We start from the raw sequence: 19,548 nt of genomic DNA, 5'->3' as shown, positions 1-19,548 counted from the left end.
TAAATGTGGTGTTATATTTGACAGACACTAAATGTGTATTTTCTCATAATGATTATGTAGTGAGAAGAAATGGAGAAATCGAATCATTAAAGGGTGCGACGTTGACGGAGAATACAATGAAGTCATGCAACGTTTATGGAGAAACAAGGGTAGAAAATAAAAATTAGTTTTTTATTTGCTTTTTATTAAAGGAATATTGATATTTTAGTGCTTTTAGGGAGTTGCAAGCAAAAAAAAAAGTGGAAGTACATGAAGAATTTGCCCAAGTTGGATCAAGTTGAGCAAGATCCAAATAAAGTTTAATCAATCTAGATAAGTTGGGTTAGGTTGACCCTAAGTCTCACTCTAGGTTGAGTTAAACCTCTAAGTCTCATTGGGTTAGGTTGAATCTAAGTCTAGCTTGTTGGATTAAACTTTCAAGTTTAATTGGTTTATGTTGTACATAGGTCAATCTAGATCAACCTTAGACAAACTTATGTCAAACTTGGTTTAGTTGAACAAAATTTAATTCAATTCAAATATAAATTTAACTTTAATATGAAAAGATTAATCCAATGCACCGAGAAAATCTATTCCAATTTAAATTAAAAAATCAATTTAAGTTAATTTTATCTAGTTAAAATAAATTTAATTTTTATATTCAATCTACTTTATTATCTAAATTATATTAAGTTGAATTATAAACATTACTAAAAATTCTCATATATGGGAATTTCCTTGCAAATTCGTTAATAAGATTTACAAGAAAAGACTTTTTCTTAGTATTGTTTTCTAAAAATTTTAATTGACAGATAATTCCTTCATGGGTAATTATTTCATACAAAATTATAAAATTCGCAAGTATTTTTTACAAAATTTGTTACGAAAAGTGTTTTATACAAAATATTTTACAAAAAAATTTACAGCAATTTCCTATGAATTTTTTTCATAACAAAATTTATAAATATTTTCTAAAAAAAAAAATTAAAACAAAATTGATAAAAAATATGAATGTTTTTAGTAATAAGAAGTTTAATCGATAACTACCCTATATGTCCAATTTAATTCGTAATTCAAAATATGTGCATTCGATCATAAAAAATAAAAAAAACATTTTGTAAAGACTAATGTGGTATTGTGCTCATAAAATCAATCCTATTAATGTTAAGAGAATGTTTGGAGAAAAATAACGACTTTTCAATTTTTCTAATTACTAATAGAGAAAAGGTCAGTCTTGTAAATATATGTTAAATATATCTCACACCTATATAACTCTCGTCACTTTTATTGGTAAGAGAAAAAAAAAGTTGACCATAGACATGATCCGTATTTTGTTATACTACCCATAAATAGTATCTTTAGACGTTGAATAAAAGTTACAACAAACTTCAACAACAACAAATTCATTAATTTCGAGGTTTGGAGTTTCAGTAACACATCTCTAATTCATAACTTTAACAAATAGTATCTCTAATAAATTTAACAAATAATGTACTTAATTATATAAACTTTAATTCATAACTTTAATATTATATTATGAAAAAATCAAGTAAGATATTATATACGTTCAGTAATTTGTTCTAATAATAAAGTCAAAATTAATAATCAAAATATTAGGTTATTTTACGTCTTCACCAAAATTTCATAAAGACTAATCTTTCGCATATTTTTGTTTTTTTTAGGCCACAGAAAATAGAACATAAAAAAAATGATTAAATTAAGCACTACTTTGGTCAAATGAATAACTAAGATATATGTAATTGCATACCGATTGCAGACTCTATAAAAAAATTGCTTACCTCTACTCATACAATTATACTTATAAAGTAAGTAGTTACTATCTACTAATTTACGGTGACTAATTTTATGGATACTCATCGACGCAAAAAAATTCGTATCTTTATGTTATTTATAATCAGTTATTGCTTAGGTGAAATGATTAATGAATTGACTCCCTGTGTTAATTATCAATTAGAATTAGTTACGAATCTATGTACTGGCCTAAGTAAGAGGAATTCATGTCTCCTAAGAAAATGATATTTTGTTCAATCCTAATACTTACGTGTACTAAAAAAAAAAAAATCTACTTTCACATATTTCTACATTCTTCCCAAATTAGTCTCTTATGAATATTTGGGGATAAATAGATACTTCTATCAATATATTTTTTTATTAAACTCCAATGCATAAATGCTTTGTTTGACTTAAATAAAATGTTTAGATTAGTCTAAGGTTTCAACTAGATTGTAAATAAATTATTATGATTTGATTAGATAAAACTAACAATTTTTTAATGAAAACATTTATGAATTAAAACTATAACAAAATGTCTTTTAACACCAAATTTTAGTGAAAAAGTTGTTAGTCACTACATACACAACTTTAGATATTAATTTATAAAATAAAAATTATTAGTTACTAAAATAGTCACTGTTATAAATAAATAATTATAATTAATTTTTAAAATTTAGTTGTTTAAGTTTTAGCTACTAAAATTTTTGTTACCACACAATTTTGTTTCTAAATTAGTTTTTACTTAATTAGTAGTCAATTTAACAACTAATTATAATTTTTTAATTATAATAATAATTATTTTACTAACTAATAACTTTTTTTATTTTATAAGTTGATATATAAATTGATCACTACAAGGACTAACAATATTTTATCACTAAAATTGATTGTTAAAGAGTCATTTGCTTGTTCTTAACGAATTTTATTTAAAAATAAAAATGATCTAACGTTTCTCCCTTTTCCCCTTTGTACGAGTTAAAAAAAATTCTAAATTAAGCTTTTGTAGAAAAAAAATAACAAAATTAGAGAAGCTTAAATATTACAATAAGATTACTCTAAAATTGTAATTGTGACATGGTTTATTTAAGTGTTGAATCTATGTTCGTTTTTTGTCATACGAAACAAAATTGTTAACCACAGCAATACAAGTGTGAATAATGATTCATTACATTGGAAAACACAAAAGCGACAAAAAATACTATGATTATTTCACCTAGTGTTACATCAAATATAATTATGCAAATATTTTGAAGAATGTATATTTGAAAACATGTTTCAATGTTGAATTATTAGGAATCCTGTCATGCTGTTTGTTGTTGCATTTTGATGGTTTTTTATTCTAGGAGGGTGTTTATTTTTTTAACAGTATTTTATTATTTTGTTTTGCAACATATATAGATATTCTTCTAGGAATTTTTTGATGTGGACATGTATGATGGAAGTGAAATAGAATTGAGTGAAAATGGTAGGATTAATGACACGAGTACGAATGATGATAAAAATGAGGAAGAAAAGATTTATGGTACACTTGAAAAAAAACATTGTTCAAAATTGTGACCTTCAAAATTGAACCATTGTATTTGGTGACAGGTTTGAAAATTTACACGTAACCTTCAAAATATGCATCAAGGATTAATGCAATAACAAATAATTAAACTTTGAAACATGATGGTTTAAATATTTATAACAACATCATCACACATTTATCAATCTTAATTTCAGAGAGAAGGAGATAATTATACTAGGATTCATAAGAAATAAAAGTTATAGCTTAATTCATTGCAAAGATTTTGTAGGAGAGATTTTTTTCTTCCGTCGCATCAGGTGAGTGGGATGGTAGTATTTTCAAATGGCAACGAGTACTTTTTTTCTCTTCGATGTAGAAAAATAGAAAATTTTAGTATTTAAAAATTATAACAAATTATTTATGATTTTTGATGACATTTAGTATTTATTTTGATGTGCTCTAAAATATAGGATTTAGTAGGGTTGGGAAGAGTAAGAAGTATGAGAGAGAAATGTGAGGAGAATGGATGCATCGAGAACGAGGGGATGGAATAACTATGATGATCTTTCATCCTTCTAAATATGCGCTTCTCAATCTTTTGCTCCTGCTCCTACGTCTTCTCCTTTTTCCTTTTCATTAATGCCATAACCCAAATTATTAATTATTATTATTATTATTATTATTATTATTTAAATAAATAATTAATTAATTAATCTCTCTCTCTCTCTCGTCCATGCTCCATCACATCTTAAATAGCTGCCTCGTCCAGGTCTGAAAGCATCACAATTCACATCCTCTTCTTCTTCTTCTGAGAGTGTTTCTGCACAGATTTCATTCAGGCGTTCTCTTCATGCGGGATTCGCAAAGGGTTTCTAACAGAGTTTATTGGCATTCTGTCCACCTCCACTTTCTTCTCTTCTCTCTGTCTCTCTCAAACACACACGTTAACTATCCATCCATGCCGTTGGAGGTGGGCATACTGCCAACTCAGTTCTGTTAGTCACTCTTTGTAAATCCTTCATGATATTTATTACGCCGTTTACGATCTCCACTTTCTATCATTTCTTCACTCCACAAGGTAAGAGATCCAACCACCACAACACAACCACCAAACCCCCCTAAACCCTTATTCATTTTCTAATTGCAACTCTCCATACAATACCTTCATGGATCTAACTTATCCATATCACCACCCCCTTCTCCTTTCCCTAAACGCTTATTATTAACTTGTCGATTTTTCTTTTCGTATGTGTTTGCGCTATTTTTTACTTTCATCAACTTTGCTACGGAAATTCAATCGGATATAAAGGAAGTGGGGTAATCCCAACACGCCCTAATTTGCTTCTTTCTGTTAAGTTGTGCTGCGTCCTTTCTTTACTGAATATCCGTTGGTTGGGTTGGGAGATGGAAACCCTAATCGCTTTTTTCTTACATTCGATCTGTTAATGGTGAAAGTTTTCATTTTTTTCTTTTTACCGTGGATCCATCATGTGCAGGGAGTTATGACATGTTCTTAGGTTTTGAGCAGAAGCGTTTTTACATTTAATTTCAGGGGGATATTTCATCTGCCAAGGTTATAATATAATTGGATTTGTTCATTTGGTGGTGTTAGATAGAATACAAGTAACTGCATATGAAAGAGATGTGTGGTTTGAGTTCCGTTCCATGCATGGGTGTGTTATTGGCATTTTGATTGAGAAAAAAGAAGGTAGTTTGGGTGATTGATGGTGTTTATTTGCAGATAATAGGCAGCATATGTAGTAAGCAGCATGAGAGGAGACAGATGGGTGTCAGGACTTGAAAAATGATGCGAAAGGGTTCCCTAACCTAGTGTCTGTCTAGTTGATTTGTTTCTAGGCTCCACGAGGTCTCTGAACGTTAAGTTAGGCTCATGATTGCATATTGACATTAAAACCCTCTCGCTCTTGTTTCAATGCAAAAGCTCATTCTCCCATGGCGCGTGACCTCCATCCAGAGTCAGTAGTAGTACCTCTTGTCTGTTTCCCATCAAAACAAAACCCTTTGTTGTTTGAAAATTTTGAAGTTCATAGGTGCGATTAATAGTGTAGTTGAAACACGGGACAGAGAGGGGATGGCCCCCCAGAGTTGGGAGGTGCGATGTGTAGATGAAAGCATCTCAGAGAGTCGCAGCTTGAAAATGGTTCGAAGTGTGTACGATTGCACAGTGTGCTAGGAATTTATGTTAATTATGGGACCATTTCATTATTATGGCATGGATGATGGAGCTGGGGTTTCCACTACTCCCACAGCTATGCTATAATGAGAGGTAACAGTGGCAGAACGTAAGACCCCAAAGGATTTTGTTTTGGTTCTGAAATCTGGGGCTAGTAACTCACAGGACTTGGAGTTGGTGGACCAAGGATTGAGGAAGTTGGTGAAAAGTAAAATCAGATATCTTTATTACTGTTTACTCACTGAATTGCCTTTTTCTTCAACATGGATACGAGGCTTTCTTTCTTTGCCTTTGCATTTGCTTTGCTTTGCATTGCAGGCAATCATGCATCCTAAAGATCACACACCGCACCTTATTTTGCACAACCTTTTCATTCACACACTTTTATGAGCTACCAAATCAAATGATCATGGCTTTCGCATGCAACTATAATAAACGCGTGCCTTTTCTCTCATTATGCCAAAACAACGCTCCTTTTTCTCCCCTCTTCTACAAACATAATTTCTTATCATTCTATAATTATATTAATCACTTGTCTAATAATTTATAATTTAGTTTATTTTGTAAGATATGGATCTTGTTATTAAATAAATTTTCATTAATGAACTCATTAAAAGAACACATAAGGTCCCAGGGTGAATGTATTTAATAAATTACTTCATTTAAGTTTTTCTTTAACTTGTTTCTGTTTCTATTATTTATTTTATTTTCACTAATTTACCTCGTGACATGAAAGATAAAGATTATGGGGGTAATCTATGTCATTATAAACATTAAGATACCACAAAGTTTCATGATGACACAATCAAAGATATGCTAAACTTCTAAATAAGTTTTCGTTGACGTTAATGTAAGCAAACTACACACTCAAATTCCCTTGAGTTATTTATCTCACCTAAATTTAAAAACACTAACGTAATTTTGTCTTCAAATTATTATAACTAATTATATTTTTTAAAACGATACTTTTTGCATTTTATGATATTGTTGAAAATGTATAATTTTAGAACAACTATAATATATATTTTTATTTTGTTAAGAATATAAAGAAATATATTTTACAGAATATTTTTATTGAGTATAAAGACAAAATATTTTGAAATTTTATTTAAAAATAAATTATAAGATTTTATAAGAATTTGAAAACGATTTACACACACACACACACACATATATATATATATATATATATATATATATATATATTAAGAATATTTTATTCTATGAGCATATAATTTAATCAGTGTTTTAATTTCAAAGACATATTAATAAATGTTTTATAGTACTTTTATCTTTAAAATTCAAATTGTTTTATTTGTGTAGTTGAAAACTTCAGTCTCCAAAATCAAACCAATTTGAACATGTTGATTTTAACTGGTTTGGGTTTTTCCGCCCTTTAAAATCGAAGGATATTTATTGGTTTGTATTTATTTATTTTTAATTTTGCCATTGTTAGTTTATAGAAAATATATTTTGATTAAAAAGACAGACGGCATAAATTGTTTCTTGGTATTTAAAAAGAAACAAATTAAAGATCAACCATGCAAAGATAGGTAGGAAATAGCTTGAAAACATATTAAGCTTGTAAACGGTAAAATTGAAACGAATTGTTTTGTGAATCACAAGATTTGAGAAAAATTAGTTTGAAGAAAACAAGTTATGAAGGTTTTTAAATTAATTCCTCGTTAGTAAAGCAAATGAGGGAAGATCAAATGTTTGGATTAAAAGATAACAAAGTACATTGTGTTTCACATCATGTCCGTCTTAAGTTATTATCGAGATAATGGTAAACGAAAATATAATAGCATATATAATACAATGATATTATAGTAAGAGATTTAGTTTTTTTAAGTTATTTTTGTTTACTTTTTTTATATGATGTAATTTGGGTATTACAGTCCGTAGATTTTAAGAATAAAAGGTATTTCTTAATATAAATATATCTTCATAATATTATTATTATTAAAATAAGTTTTTAAGTTGTAGAAAATTAAAATGTACAGGAATATTTATAAAATTATGGTGTATATAAATCTCTTTATTAAGAAAACTTGGTAATAAATCTTTAAAAATGATATTAATTTTTTTTTTTATAAAACTCTTTGCATGATAAATATTCTAAAGCATTTGCATTAGTTTCGTATTCATTTTCTTTCTTTCAAATTAATTATTTTTCTCTTTTAGTCAAAGCAATACAGTATTTATGAAAAAAAAGTGAGTCTGTTTAAGTAAAATTATTTTTTAAAATAAATTATGTTTTAACATCTGCATAATAGAGGAAACCTTTTCAGAAATATATTGTATTTAATGCACTTGGATCTCTAATTTAACTATACATTTATTCCATGTACATGACAGCTTTGAAAACTAGTGTTTCTTTTTCTTTTTTAATAATGAAAAGCCAGACAAATATTCTATTAGTTAGAATAGAAGAGGTGTAAGAAATTTGCAACTAATCACTAACTCTTCTCAATAAATTAAACTAGACTTGCATTGCACAACAAAAATGATAGAAATATAAGATTACCTTTATTCAAATATTGAAATAAGAAAAGACTAAAATTTCTTTATTTATTTATTTAGATATTATTTAGAAGATAGAAAGGAGCAGTAATGATAATGCATTGGTGTAAGGCAGAGTAGATGATTATCGCGTTTGGCAGTGACAGAATGAGTAATTGCTTCTCCATTAATGCGTTTGCCAATTCACTTATTCTCTTCGTTCAATCATTACTTTTTCTTTTTTTCATGCCAACCCTTTCTGGGAACTTACATCATCACATTCACACCATCATTTCTATATATTAAAACTTATTTCTTTTTCTTAATTAATAATTATCTTCTTATCAGAGAAAACAACGTCACCTTTCTACCAGATAGCATGAATTAAAAGAATACAAGAAGTAACTTAATATTAAAAAAAAATTGTTCAATATTGATTTATATTTAAAGACTTTAGAAGCTTAATAATAGAATTAAGTAAGAAAAATATATTTTCATATATTTACTTTTATAATCTTTTTTTTTTGTTATTTTTCTGGAAAAATCTTGTTTAAATATAATTAATATGAATGCAAGGAAACTTGCTTTTGTCAAAAAAAAAAAATACGTCAGTTTCAATTCTTTTGAAAATAATGGAGGTGAACTTATTAAAAGCGGAGGTGAGAATAACGACTCTAAGTTTTTGCATTTGTTTGTACAGCACAAAACCTGCAGCCCATCTGGCCCAATGTTCAATTCAATATTTAACCCATCAATTCACTAATCAAAGAGGCTATGACCAGTTCCCCCTACAGAAATCGAAGCATTTTGTTCCGTTTTTTATTATTTATTTATTTTTTTATGTATCAATATCAATGTTTCTTTAACTAATTAAATATTTAGATTTTGTCTTGATAAATTTAGAATAAAACATATAACATAAGAAATAAAACTATAAATAAAGTAAAATTATATTGTTAGTTAAAATCAATTCGATCCAATAAAAACATATAAAACTGAACATTTTTTTGTTGGATTAAAATTTTAAATTTAATTAAAAACAATCCTATTTTAACTAAATCAAACTAAAAAAAAGTATGAAATTTCATATATGAACTTATTACAGCACTCGTACTTATATTATATAAATGGATATTGATAAAATTACCATATTATTTTTGTTTTATTCCTAGTCCTATATCTAAAATCTGTTCATTATCTTAATGATTTGTATGTTTATTAATTCCAAATAAATTTTAAAAAGTTACGTTGGAAAAGGTTTTTATAGTAAAGGTATAAACATGAAAAAATATTAATTCTTTTACCGAAAAATAATAAGTATGATGAAATATATTTTTAGGGAATTAATAAGTAAATCACGACAATTAGTTGACTTTTATTTGAAAAACATTAACCGTTATAGTGACACAACTTTCCTTTCAGTAATTCCAAAATAATTAGCATTAATTTATTATAAGTAAGTTAGGAGAAGAGACATTTGATAGTTTAAAATAGATTCCTTGGTTTGAAAATTGTAAGGGTGAGTGAAATGGTTACATTATGTTATAGACAAAATGGCGTCATCCATGGAACAGAACCAATGACATGTCCAGAACTTGCGACTAAAGTGAAAAATTGAAATTATTTTATTTATTTAAAAATAAGAAATAGGTTAATTTGATAAGTTGAGAAGAAGGAGAATATGAGGGGAATTATCTTCCTTCCGTGTAAAAAGTGGCATAACGAAAAAATGTTGTCATTTAGTCGCCACATTCTAAATCCTTGTACACGACATTCAAATCTCGCCTCCTTAAATTGGAGGACAACAACCTTAACCTTCCTCAAATCTTGTTCGTTTCCTATTCTTCTATCTTCTTCAATTGCCAACACCAAAACAATGGGTTCTCTTTCCGCTCTGCACCAACCAATCCAATATCCCGCTGCTCGCAGAGACGACTCCGTCGTTGACCACTTCCACGGGGTCAAGATTGCCGATCCTTACCGATGGTACGCAAATGCAACCAACTTCAGCATTGTATTACGTTTTCATTTTCATTTTCATTTGGCTTTGTTAGGCTGGAGAATCCGGAGGCGGAGGAAGTGAAAGAGTTCGTGCAGAAACAGGTGGCGTTGACGGATTCGGTGCTGCAGAGGTGCGAGTGCAGGGAGAAGCTGTCGGAGAAGATAACGGAGCTCTTTGATAATCCTCGTTACAACGCTCCATTCCGTCGTGGGAATAAGTACTTTTACTTCCACAACACGGGTCTTCAGGCGCAGAGCGTGCTTTACTTGCAGCACAGTTTAGAGGCTGAGGCTGAGGTTTTGCTCGATCCCAATGCGCTCAGTGAAGATGGAACTGTCTCCCTCAACACATTCTCCGTCAGCAAAGATGCTGAGTTCTTGGCCTATGGACTTAGTTCCAGTGGTAGCGACTGGGTCACGATAAAAGTCATGCGTATTCAGGACAGGAGTGTTCAGCCTGATACTTTATCCTGGGTTAGCATTCATATCAGATTCGCAGAAACAATGTTGAAACTCTTGCTGAAAATAGTTCATATCAAGATCATGCTAATGATTGATGTTTCAGGTCAAGTTTTCCTCCATTAGTTGGACGCACGATAGCAAAGGTTTCTTTTACAGCCGCTATCCAGCTCCAAAGTATGTCATCTCTGTTCTCGTGTTCTTTCTAGGATTGAAATTTGAAATTGGTATTTGGTGTTATTAATGTTTACTTTTTGTAAATAACTTAAGCATAGTCATTCTCAGGGAGATGATGGTGGGGTTAGTTTCATATATCCTTGATTCGTAACTTGATTTGATTAGATTGGTTTGGTAAGTAGGGTTGGAGAAGTAGCAGATGCTGGGACTGAAACTAATTCGAACCTTCATCATGAACTCTGTTATCATTTTTTGGGTACTGATCAATCCGAAGACATTCTGTGTTGGAGAGATCCTGAGAATCCTAAATATATGTTTGGAGGAAGTGTTACCGAAGACGGGAAGGTACTCTTTCTGTCATTGCCTTGCAACTATTAAATATTATGTGTACATAAGATATGAAAATGTACTCCCTGTGTTATGTCGTTATTTTCCTCAAGGCTTTAGTAGTATTAATACCGAAGATGCGTCGTTGTTTATATCAAATGTATCATGTTAATGTGGACATATTTGTTTTTTTAATTGGTCTTTTTTAGTCATATCGTAACGTGAAGTCCTGGATCCTTAAACTTTGAAATGTTCTAATTATTGTCAGAAGAACGATTAAGCAATCCACTGTCATGTAATATCTACCTCCGGTAGAATGAACTACGTTTTTTTTTTCTTTTTTCTTTCGTATGTTTTTTGTAAGAGCTAATGTTAAATTCATAGCATTGCAAGTCAGACGTGGTAGTATTGGGCATAATATGATTTTCCTTTGTCAAGGGGCATTACTGTGACGATGTATGCATATGATACCAAATTTCCTAAAAACTGGCTTGTTTTTTTGTTGATTGTGCAGTATGTTCTTCTCTATATTGATGAAGGGTGTGATCCAGTTAACAAGCTTTACTATTATGACCTGTCTGAACTTCCAAACGGGCTGGAAAGTTTTCGGAATGAAAATTCCCTCCTTCCATTTGTCAAGCTTGTTGATAAATTCGATGGACAATATCATGCCATTGTAAATGACGACACTTTATTTACATTTTTAACTAATAAAGATGCTCCAAAATACAAAGTAGTTCGAGTAGATTTGAAAGAACCAAATGCTTGGACTGATGTTATCGAAGAGTCTGAAAAAGATGTGCTTGAGTCAGCACGTGCTGTAAATGGTAACCAACTTATTGTGAGCTACTTGAGTGATGTGAAATATGTTCTGCAAGTCAGAGACTTGGAAACAGGTTCCTTGCAACATCAATTACCAATTGACATTGGCACAGTCAGTGAAATTTCTGGGCGGCGTGAGGATTCCGAGGTTTTCATTGGTTTTACAAGTTTTTTGACTCCTGGAATCATATATCAGTGCGACCTGAGAACACAAGTTCCTGATATGAAGATATTTCGTGAGATTGTTGTCCCTGGGTTTGACCGCTCCGAGTTTCATGTCAATCAGGTAAAAGAAAAAGAAAGAAACATTCACTGAAGCTCAGATGAGTTCTCCTTTGTTTGTCTATTTCACATGTCATGGGTATGGGTGTTGACGTCTCTTAGAACCTGTGCTGTTTATTATGTTCTATTCTCTAATGTACCTTAAAAATTTCAGGTTTTTGTGCCTAGTAAAGACGGTACCAAGGTTCCGATGTTTATTGTTGGCAGAAAGGATATTGTTTTGGATGGTTCACACCCTTGTCTGCTATATGGATACGGTGGCTTTAACGTCAGTCTTACACCATATTTCAGCATCAGTCGTACTGTACTGGCGAGACATTTAGGCGTTGTTTTCTGCATAGCAAATATTCGTGGTGGTGGAGAATATGGAGAGGATTGGCACAAAGCTGGCTCCCTTGCCAACAAGCAAAACTGCTTTGATGACTTCATTGCAGCAGCCGAATACCTTGTATCTTCTGGTTACACCCAACCCAAAAAGTTATGTATCGAGGGTGGAAGCAATGGTGGACTTCTTGTTGGTGCTTGCATAAATCAAGTATGATTCATTTGCCATTTCTTGTGTTTGGTCCTCTGATATTTTGTTAGTGCATTTTTATTGAGTTTGCTGTATTTCTAACCTCTCCCAATTTGTGAGCAGAGACCTGATCTCTTTGGTTGTGCGCTGGCTCATGTTGGTGTTATGGACATGCTACGGTTTCACAAATTTACAATAGGTTTGTTTTGTTCTGTTTTCTCGACTATAGTGTTATTTTGTATCATACTGATATGTTTCTGTTATTCAGGTCATGCTTGGACCACAGATTATGGTTGTTCAGACAAGGAGGAAGAATTTCATTGGCTAATCAAGTGAGCATGGTTATACGTATCATGAAATATAACAATATTTTTATATTTTGAGTGCAAATATGATGTTTCTGTTAATAATATTTATTTATTTATTTTAGTGATGATTTGTATGGGGGCAGCGTGTAAGTAGTGTGGATACTGCGGGCAATATTAAACATTGAGTATCGTTATGATTTTCTACAATACCTTGTTTTAGGTACTCACCATTGCATAACGTCCAGAGACCTTGGGAAAAGCATCCTAATCAGTCAATTCAGTACCCATCAACAATGCTGTTGACTGCTGATCATGATGATCGTGTTGTGCCATTGCATTCATTAAAGCTATTGGCAGTAAGTCTGTTTTTCATAGCTCAATTATTTTTGGGTGGTGCTGCCCTCTTTGACTGGTATTTTTGAGTTATTTTCAGACCTTGCAGTATGTCCTCGTTACTAGTGTTGATAAAAGTCCCCAGACAAACCCTATAATTGGTCGCATTGAGTGCAAGGCTGGGCATGGTGCAGGGCGTCCTACAAAGAAAATGGTAATAGATACGGATCTGGTTATTTTTTAACTTCTATTCCCATTGTTTATTGCTGTACGTCGTTTTTAAGTTTTATTAGTTGGTAACCGCAGATAGATGAAGCTGCTGACCGGTACAGTTTCATGGCCAAAATGTTAGATGCACATTGGATTGAGTAGATATAGATAGAGGGTAGTGAAACACCTTGAAAACAAAGGAACTGCATTGGTGGACAGCAGGACAAATTCTTGTGATTTCACTTTTTGGGGTAGGCCAACCCACGTAAAGTGTCGTAGTAGTATCATTACAAAATGTTACCAACTATGTTGTATATGATCCTGTTTTATTCAAATGGAGGTAGGGACCTCTGTTGAAACACGTAAGAGCATTGCTTTTTTTTAAACATTAACATCGAACACGATTCCATTTACTAGTGGTTCATATTATTATTATTATGTGTAATTTCAGAGAATAAAACCAAACATGACTAACTTTACACAATCCTGATATTATGCGACATCCAATTAAATTGCACAGCAAGTTGTTTAAAATGTTACGTTCAAAAGTAATTATACTTTACAATCTACATAAAACCTTAACAAATAATTCTTTTCAAAAAATCAATTCTACACAAATTCAAACTAAACTAACCGTAAACCTACATCATAAAGTTGTAATAATTAGGACTCCTTTTTTCTACGTTGCTCAAGGGCACTAATGTAAGGGGAACGAAATAAGAGGGTAGTCTGTACGAAAAGATACACTACTGGAAGTAGCTCTACTTGAAGATGCACATGTGTCTATCTCTCATCATAGTACTGCCCACTCCAAAGTCTAGCAGCCATGATTTAAAATCGGATTTATGTCAGGAAACATTCCATTTTTATGTCTGTGACATCAAGTTGCAAAATTTCAGCTCTGCAACCCAAAATTGATCCAATGCTGCAAAACCACAGTAAATAAGGCACTTGACAACATGGTAACGTGTTCCAAATAAATTCCCATAAATTGAAAGTATCGTATCTCGTACCTAGGATGGGTGCGTCCAAGATCTCCATGAACAAATTCCTTGATATAGGTCCCAGCCTGTAAAAGTACAAACTTATTATGCACTCAGAAGACAGAAGTGGTAGTTACATGGCCTATGTAATAAATCCTTTATGTCCACCCATAAATTCTTTTGCATGGCCTCTGTAATATTTACTTGACAAATATTGTTCACCATTCATTTCCAATAAAATGTAAAAAGTATATAGACCATGGAGTTATAAAGTTTGAGGTGCTAAAACTTGAAACCATAACTTAAGCTCCGTTTAAAAAGTAGTTCAGTCACTGAAACTTCATTTATATAAGGGATAATATAAGATTACCTGTGTACATAGGTGCAGAAGAAAATATTGGGAACTTCCAGCAATTGCCTCTATTTTCATCCTAAGATTTGAGAAACAGTAAGGGGTGGTGAAATTTCAGACACGTATCTGAATGCAGCTTTTATATAGTAAACGTAGCATATAACTATCAATATATAGGAGATCCTACCAATGAATAATCTTTTCCCGTTCTAAAGGACTGCGACGATGTAGCACCCTTATTGGGGTCCGCTGCAAAACTTTCTGCTCAAATAAGAAAGAAATTCTGGTTACCACATTTACAAATTAAAACAAAAGCTATTATTAAATGCAAAAAATCCAGCGAGCATGATCCAAAGAGAGAAAAGGTGACAGGCCGTGGTTGACCCACCCAGGTCAATACAAGGAAAAAGTGAGGAACGAAGTTGATAAGGCAAGAGGGTAAACTGGAAGGTAAGGACAATGGAGGAGTCACAGCAATGGGAGGGGTGGTTAGGATAGGAGGGAGCATGGAGAGCAAACTGAATGACCAGGTTGCAAATTTAGGCTGGAAAGGGTAATTCTAGCCTGATTGGGAAGTGTATAGAGTAGACAAGGAGGGGAATATGAGAGAAGTGGGTTTGTATAGAGAAGATTTTAGAGGGTGAAGCTTAGGAAGGCTTCTACCTCAGGAGGAACTAAATTGACATCCATATAGAAGTACATAATGGATAAATCAAAGGCTTAAATGACATAAATACAATCAGATGCGTTACAAAAACAGACATGCATGTCGTAGAGCTACTCAGCGAAAGTCAAATGACGCAGATACAAAAAACAACACGGTTTATGCTTTTTTACGTTTAAGTTAAACATTTAATACAAAATGCATGTTTGATAACAAGTAATACACACAACATAAAGCTTACCAAATCCTTGTGTGAAGAAATACATTGAAAATCTTCATCCTTTAGAGGACGAGATATCCACACTAAAGCAGCATATTGTTTCTACATAGTTGTAAGATTGTAATTGTTAGGACGCATATATAGATAAAACAATGGATGAATGAAAGCTGTAAGAGATCAACAAAGAAATAAAAGTAACTAGTTATTAAGAATCTAGATGAAAGACCTGCTTCTCTGCTTCACCTTCACGCATAAGGTCCCAGCCTTCACTACCAACAAGTTTCAGATTTTTCACCCTAACCTACACAAACATATGATATTATGAATTTAGTAATCATGAAATAAAAAGATAGAGAAACATCACCAGTTCAGCCGCAGCATTACCAATTTATTCTCCATGTTATTTATCTTTCTCTCTACATCTTTTACAAACAGTTCAGATGGGATATGCCGTGCATTTTGCACCTCAACAAGAAAGGGCCTGCCTGGACCCAACATTCGGACCTAGAACAGTTCCATATCAGATAAGTTCATTCATTGATAAACTTTTTAAAAGGACACAACCATAAATTCAGTACATCGATATCTTCTCTGCCTGCAGCGTGAAACTTAAAACTATCACCTTGGCAGGCTTGGAGGATTTTTCCACCAATTATTTCCTACAATGATTTAAAGCATTGTTGTCACCTTTCACAATCAACATTAAAAGGAAACATAAAAGACAACAGCTATTGCCAGGAAGAATAGACAGTACTTCAACCGAGGCTTCTCCCATTCTTTCATCATCAATGATCCAGCATGTTTGACTCACATTCCGTGAATACTGCCATGAAAGTAAACACATAAATTTGAATTTGCACAAGAAATATTCACTCTTTGTCTATCATTGGTTTGGAAATTATAGTTATATGATTATATCTAGACCAAATAAAGGAAATTATATTCCATTACATAAAGAATCTATTTTTTGTGTGAGAATTGATCAATTAATTTATTTCACCTATACATGGGAAAGTGCATAAAGCGAACTTGCAGTTTACATTAAGTATCACATAAATACCTCCACATATTCAATATGTCTATCATGCCATATGACATATCAGAACATGTAAAACTGTAAGTGTGGCATTTGGATAAAGAAATGCAACATTTATGATGTCTTAAAACATTGCTGGAGTAAAAAACATGTATGCCATTGATACATGTAATGACTTCAGAATGCCAGTCCAAATGTCCAATTAGGAAGATTGGGGGAGGATAACAAATTCATTACCTTCAGGTATCTTCCACCAAAATAGAAAGGCGTCCTGTAGCAATAGAAAGTAAAATGGCAAGGCTCGTTTGCCTTAAAAGAAAGGAAAGCAAAGTTAGCGATAGAATCATAGAAAATCTAAATAGCAAAATAGACAATGAATTCAAATTGACCTTTTCTAGCAAGAATTCACAGCCGTCAGAGGAATCATTCTCAAGTGAATTGCCAACAGGTATTTCTGCAACAACATTGGACTCTCCTATAAAATATTAAAATAAAAATGAAATGGTTGATGTAAGAAACTGTAAAATCACAGGCAGTGTTTGTATACACCTCAGACCTATAGACAATCCAACCATATGTTAGAGCCAAAAACTAGTCAAATTTAAAGGAAATCAATCTTATGGCACTTTTTCTACCAGAAAAAGAAAAAGGCTGCAGTGTCCAAAAGGTCAATGAAAAGTGTAAAATCAAAGGCAATGTCTGTCTACACCTTAGACATATAGACAATCTAAGCATATGTTACAGCCAAAAACTAGTCAAAGGAAAACAAAATAAATCTAAGAATATGTTTCAGAGTCCAAAAGGTCAATCAATGAAAACTCATGGGAAAATGGGACCAGCTATATAATGGTTATTGGTTACATAATAAGATGTTAATTTTTAAAGTGCAGAAATTCTGAAGCTCAATGAATGGCAGTCCCTTTAATGTACAGGGAATACTCCTCACAGTAATCAGTCAATAGTAACCATTGGTTTATTGCAAAGCATGCTTCCAGAGGAAAACTAGCATAACTATAAAATAAACAATTCCTTTGTCTGGAATAGAATTTCATTATAGCGGTATTATACTTTGAAAAAGGTTATTCACCGGCACAAAAGGTAATATCAATGCAAGAGAAATCCATTTTATTAACATATCACAATACTCAAGAATTCGTTGGTTTTTACTTTGTCCTGAATTCTGAAACAGTCAGACTGAAAGGCACAATACTGTACGCAACCACAAAGTAACAGCTCAATTTCATGCGTCAATGTCAGATGTTCTCAGTTTCTTCATAAAAACAGCAACTAAAAAACAACACACAGGATCAATAATAAACTTGGGCATGCCTATTTTTCTTCTCTTGCAAGTCTCGGCACTATCTGACCGGTTCTGATCCCCCTTCGATGCTTTTGTGTGAGTGTAGGTCAAACGAATGCGGAAAGGGCCCATACTCGATTTACATTCCTGCAAAAATAAATTTCTGTAAAGGGTCATTGGAAAACAAATGGACCAAAACATAAACCTCTTGACTGAAACGAAAAAATGACTGACCAGAAGATTTTCAAGAGGATATATTAGAGAAAATTTTAAGGCATCCTTTGTAGATATGCATCCAGTGTGCAAGTTTTCTTGGAACCAAGATTGAGACCCGAATTTGGTTTTCATATATGAGCTACAAAATTAAACAAATATAAGACACTCCTATGAATATTAAACGCGAAGGCAAACAATAGTAATAAGGAGGAATAGAAAGGCACAAGTACAAATACAAAAATAAAAAGTAAAGGAGCATGAAGTAGAATTGTAACCGAAGAGAGTTATCATTGCTGAGAATGATCGGTGGGATGGAAACTTCAAGGGAAAAGGTATGGAACTGATAGGCGTGTCGTTTAACGGTGTCAGCAATGAGAAGTGGGAGGTTCTGATTTTGAAGGAGGGTTTGGGTGTCGTCTGAATAATATGTGAACTGCAGAATACCGAAGCAAAGTGTGCAAAGTTGATGTGTGGTGGCGGAGAGTGAAGAGACAGAAGAAAGGGAAGGAGAAGAAGCGTAGACGCGGCCTTGGAGGCCGAAGAGGCGAAAGATGCAACGGGCGCATACCTGTGATGTGATGTGAAATAGCAGTTAGCAGAAGAGAAAGAAGAGAGAGAGAATGAAGATGAATTACAAAAACTGACCCCTTCGGACAGCAACTCCTTCACGGCGTCGGAGGGTAAATCCCGCACCGATTCTGATACCGATTCTTCTTCTCCTTCTTCTTCACCCAAATGCTTCATGCTTTCTTCCTGCTTATGCTCCTCCATTCTCAATAACCTACTTGCTTCACTGCACACTCCACACAAACACCTTCACTGCGCGGGTTTACCTATTTTTCGATTTTGTTACTTCAGATTTTTAAATTAACTTCCCTTTCTTATTGTGCTTCCTTTTATTTATATTTTCTCCTCAACACATTTTTCCTATGTTTTTATATTTGGTTTTCAATAAACAGTTAATTAATTTTATTTGTATTCAAATTCTAAAATCTATTTTTCAATATTCAAATTTATAAAGCGCATTAAACAAACCTAATGATTAGCAAATTAAAAGTTAAAACCTAGGAATAAACCACCAAATTAATAAAAGCTAAATTATATTTTTTTTTTCTTTTTAATTCTTATATCTAATTTTGGTCTTTCTATTTTAATTTTTTGTGAGTTCAATCTCCATCCAAATTTAAATATATATTTATTTCATGTATTTTAAACATTTAAATTAATTAAATGATTTCTCGATGGAGTGTAATTTCTGCCACTATCTATCAATATTGCCTTTGTAATCAGTGGCTACTTATGCTAATTTAGTTTCAGAAAATGCTTAATTTTCACAATGACAAATATATCATCCGTCTATACCTTCTC

The 19,548-nt window shown here is 32.2% G+C and overlaps 2 protein-coding genes and 1 long non-coding RNA gene across 4 annotated transcripts; 2 read left to right on the top strand and 1 right to left on the bottom strand.

Annotated features, from left to right (window-relative positions):
• The first annotated feature begins 4,080 nt into the window (after window positions 1-4,080).
• Window positions 4,081-5,926, top strand: LOC146884011 (uncharacterized). Its single transcript, XR_014984136.1, has 2 exons — window positions 4,081-4,358; window positions 5,022-5,926. It is a non-coding gene; the product is annotated as an uncharacterized LOC146884011 (long non-coding RNA).
• A 3,764-nt stretch (window positions 5,927-9,690) lies between these two features.
• Window positions 9,691-13,822, top strand: LOC114194667 (uncharacterized). The gene is made up of 11 exons (XM_028085027.2): window positions 9,691-9,962; window positions 10,031-10,451; window positions 10,543-10,613; window positions 10,796-10,958; window positions 11,455-12,048; window positions 12,199-12,579; window positions 12,682-12,757; window positions 12,827-12,890; window positions 13,087-13,222; window positions 13,300-13,413; window positions 13,506-13,822. The coding sequence occupies exons 1-11, from the start codon at window positions 9,706-9,708 to the stop codon at window positions 13,569-13,571; spliced, it is 2,343 nt and encodes a 780-aa protein (XP_027940828.2). The 5' UTR covers window positions 9,691-9,705; the 3' UTR covers window positions 13,572-13,822.
• Window positions 13,823-13,876: 54 nt separating this feature from the next.
• LOC114194669 (Pseudouridine synthase family protein) lies at window positions 13,877-19,048 on the bottom strand. Of its 2 annotated transcripts, none has more exons than XM_028085030.2 (15): window positions 18,826-19,048; window positions 18,456-18,748; window positions 18,199-18,319; window positions 17,994-18,111; window positions 17,054-17,118; window positions 16,902-16,973; window positions 16,383-16,451; window positions 16,207-16,287; window positions 16,013-16,132; window positions 15,855-15,929; window positions 15,650-15,730; window positions 14,932-15,005; window positions 14,763-14,823; window positions 14,423-14,478; window positions 13,877-14,334 (listed from the first exon to the last, which is right to left on the bottom strand). In XM_028085030.2, the coding sequence occupies exons 1-15, from the start codon at window positions 18,949-18,951 to the stop codon at window positions 14,253-14,255; spliced, it is 1,494 nt and encodes a 497-aa protein (XP_027940831.1). In that variant the 5' UTR covers window positions 18,952-19,048; the 3' UTR covers window positions 13,877-14,252. The 2 variants fall into 2 exon arrangements, with proteins under 2 accessions (XP_027940831.1, XP_027940830.1); XM_028085029.2 differs by having other exon boundaries at window positions 17,054-17,139; window positions 18,826-19,047.
• Window positions 19,049-19,548: the final 500 nt, after the last annotated feature.

This window comes from Vigna unguiculata, chromosome 8 (assembly GCF_037176805.1).
Source record: "Vigna unguiculata cultivar grain cowpea cultivar isolate G323 ecotype 2 chromosome 8, ASM3717680v1, whole genome shotgun sequence".
Taxonomy (NCBI): Eukaryota; Viridiplantae; Streptophyta; class Magnoliopsida; order Fabales; family Fabaceae; genus Vigna; species Vigna unguiculata.
Note: the sequence above shows the minus strand (reverse complement) of the source record. Positions and strands in the feature narration are given on the sequence as shown.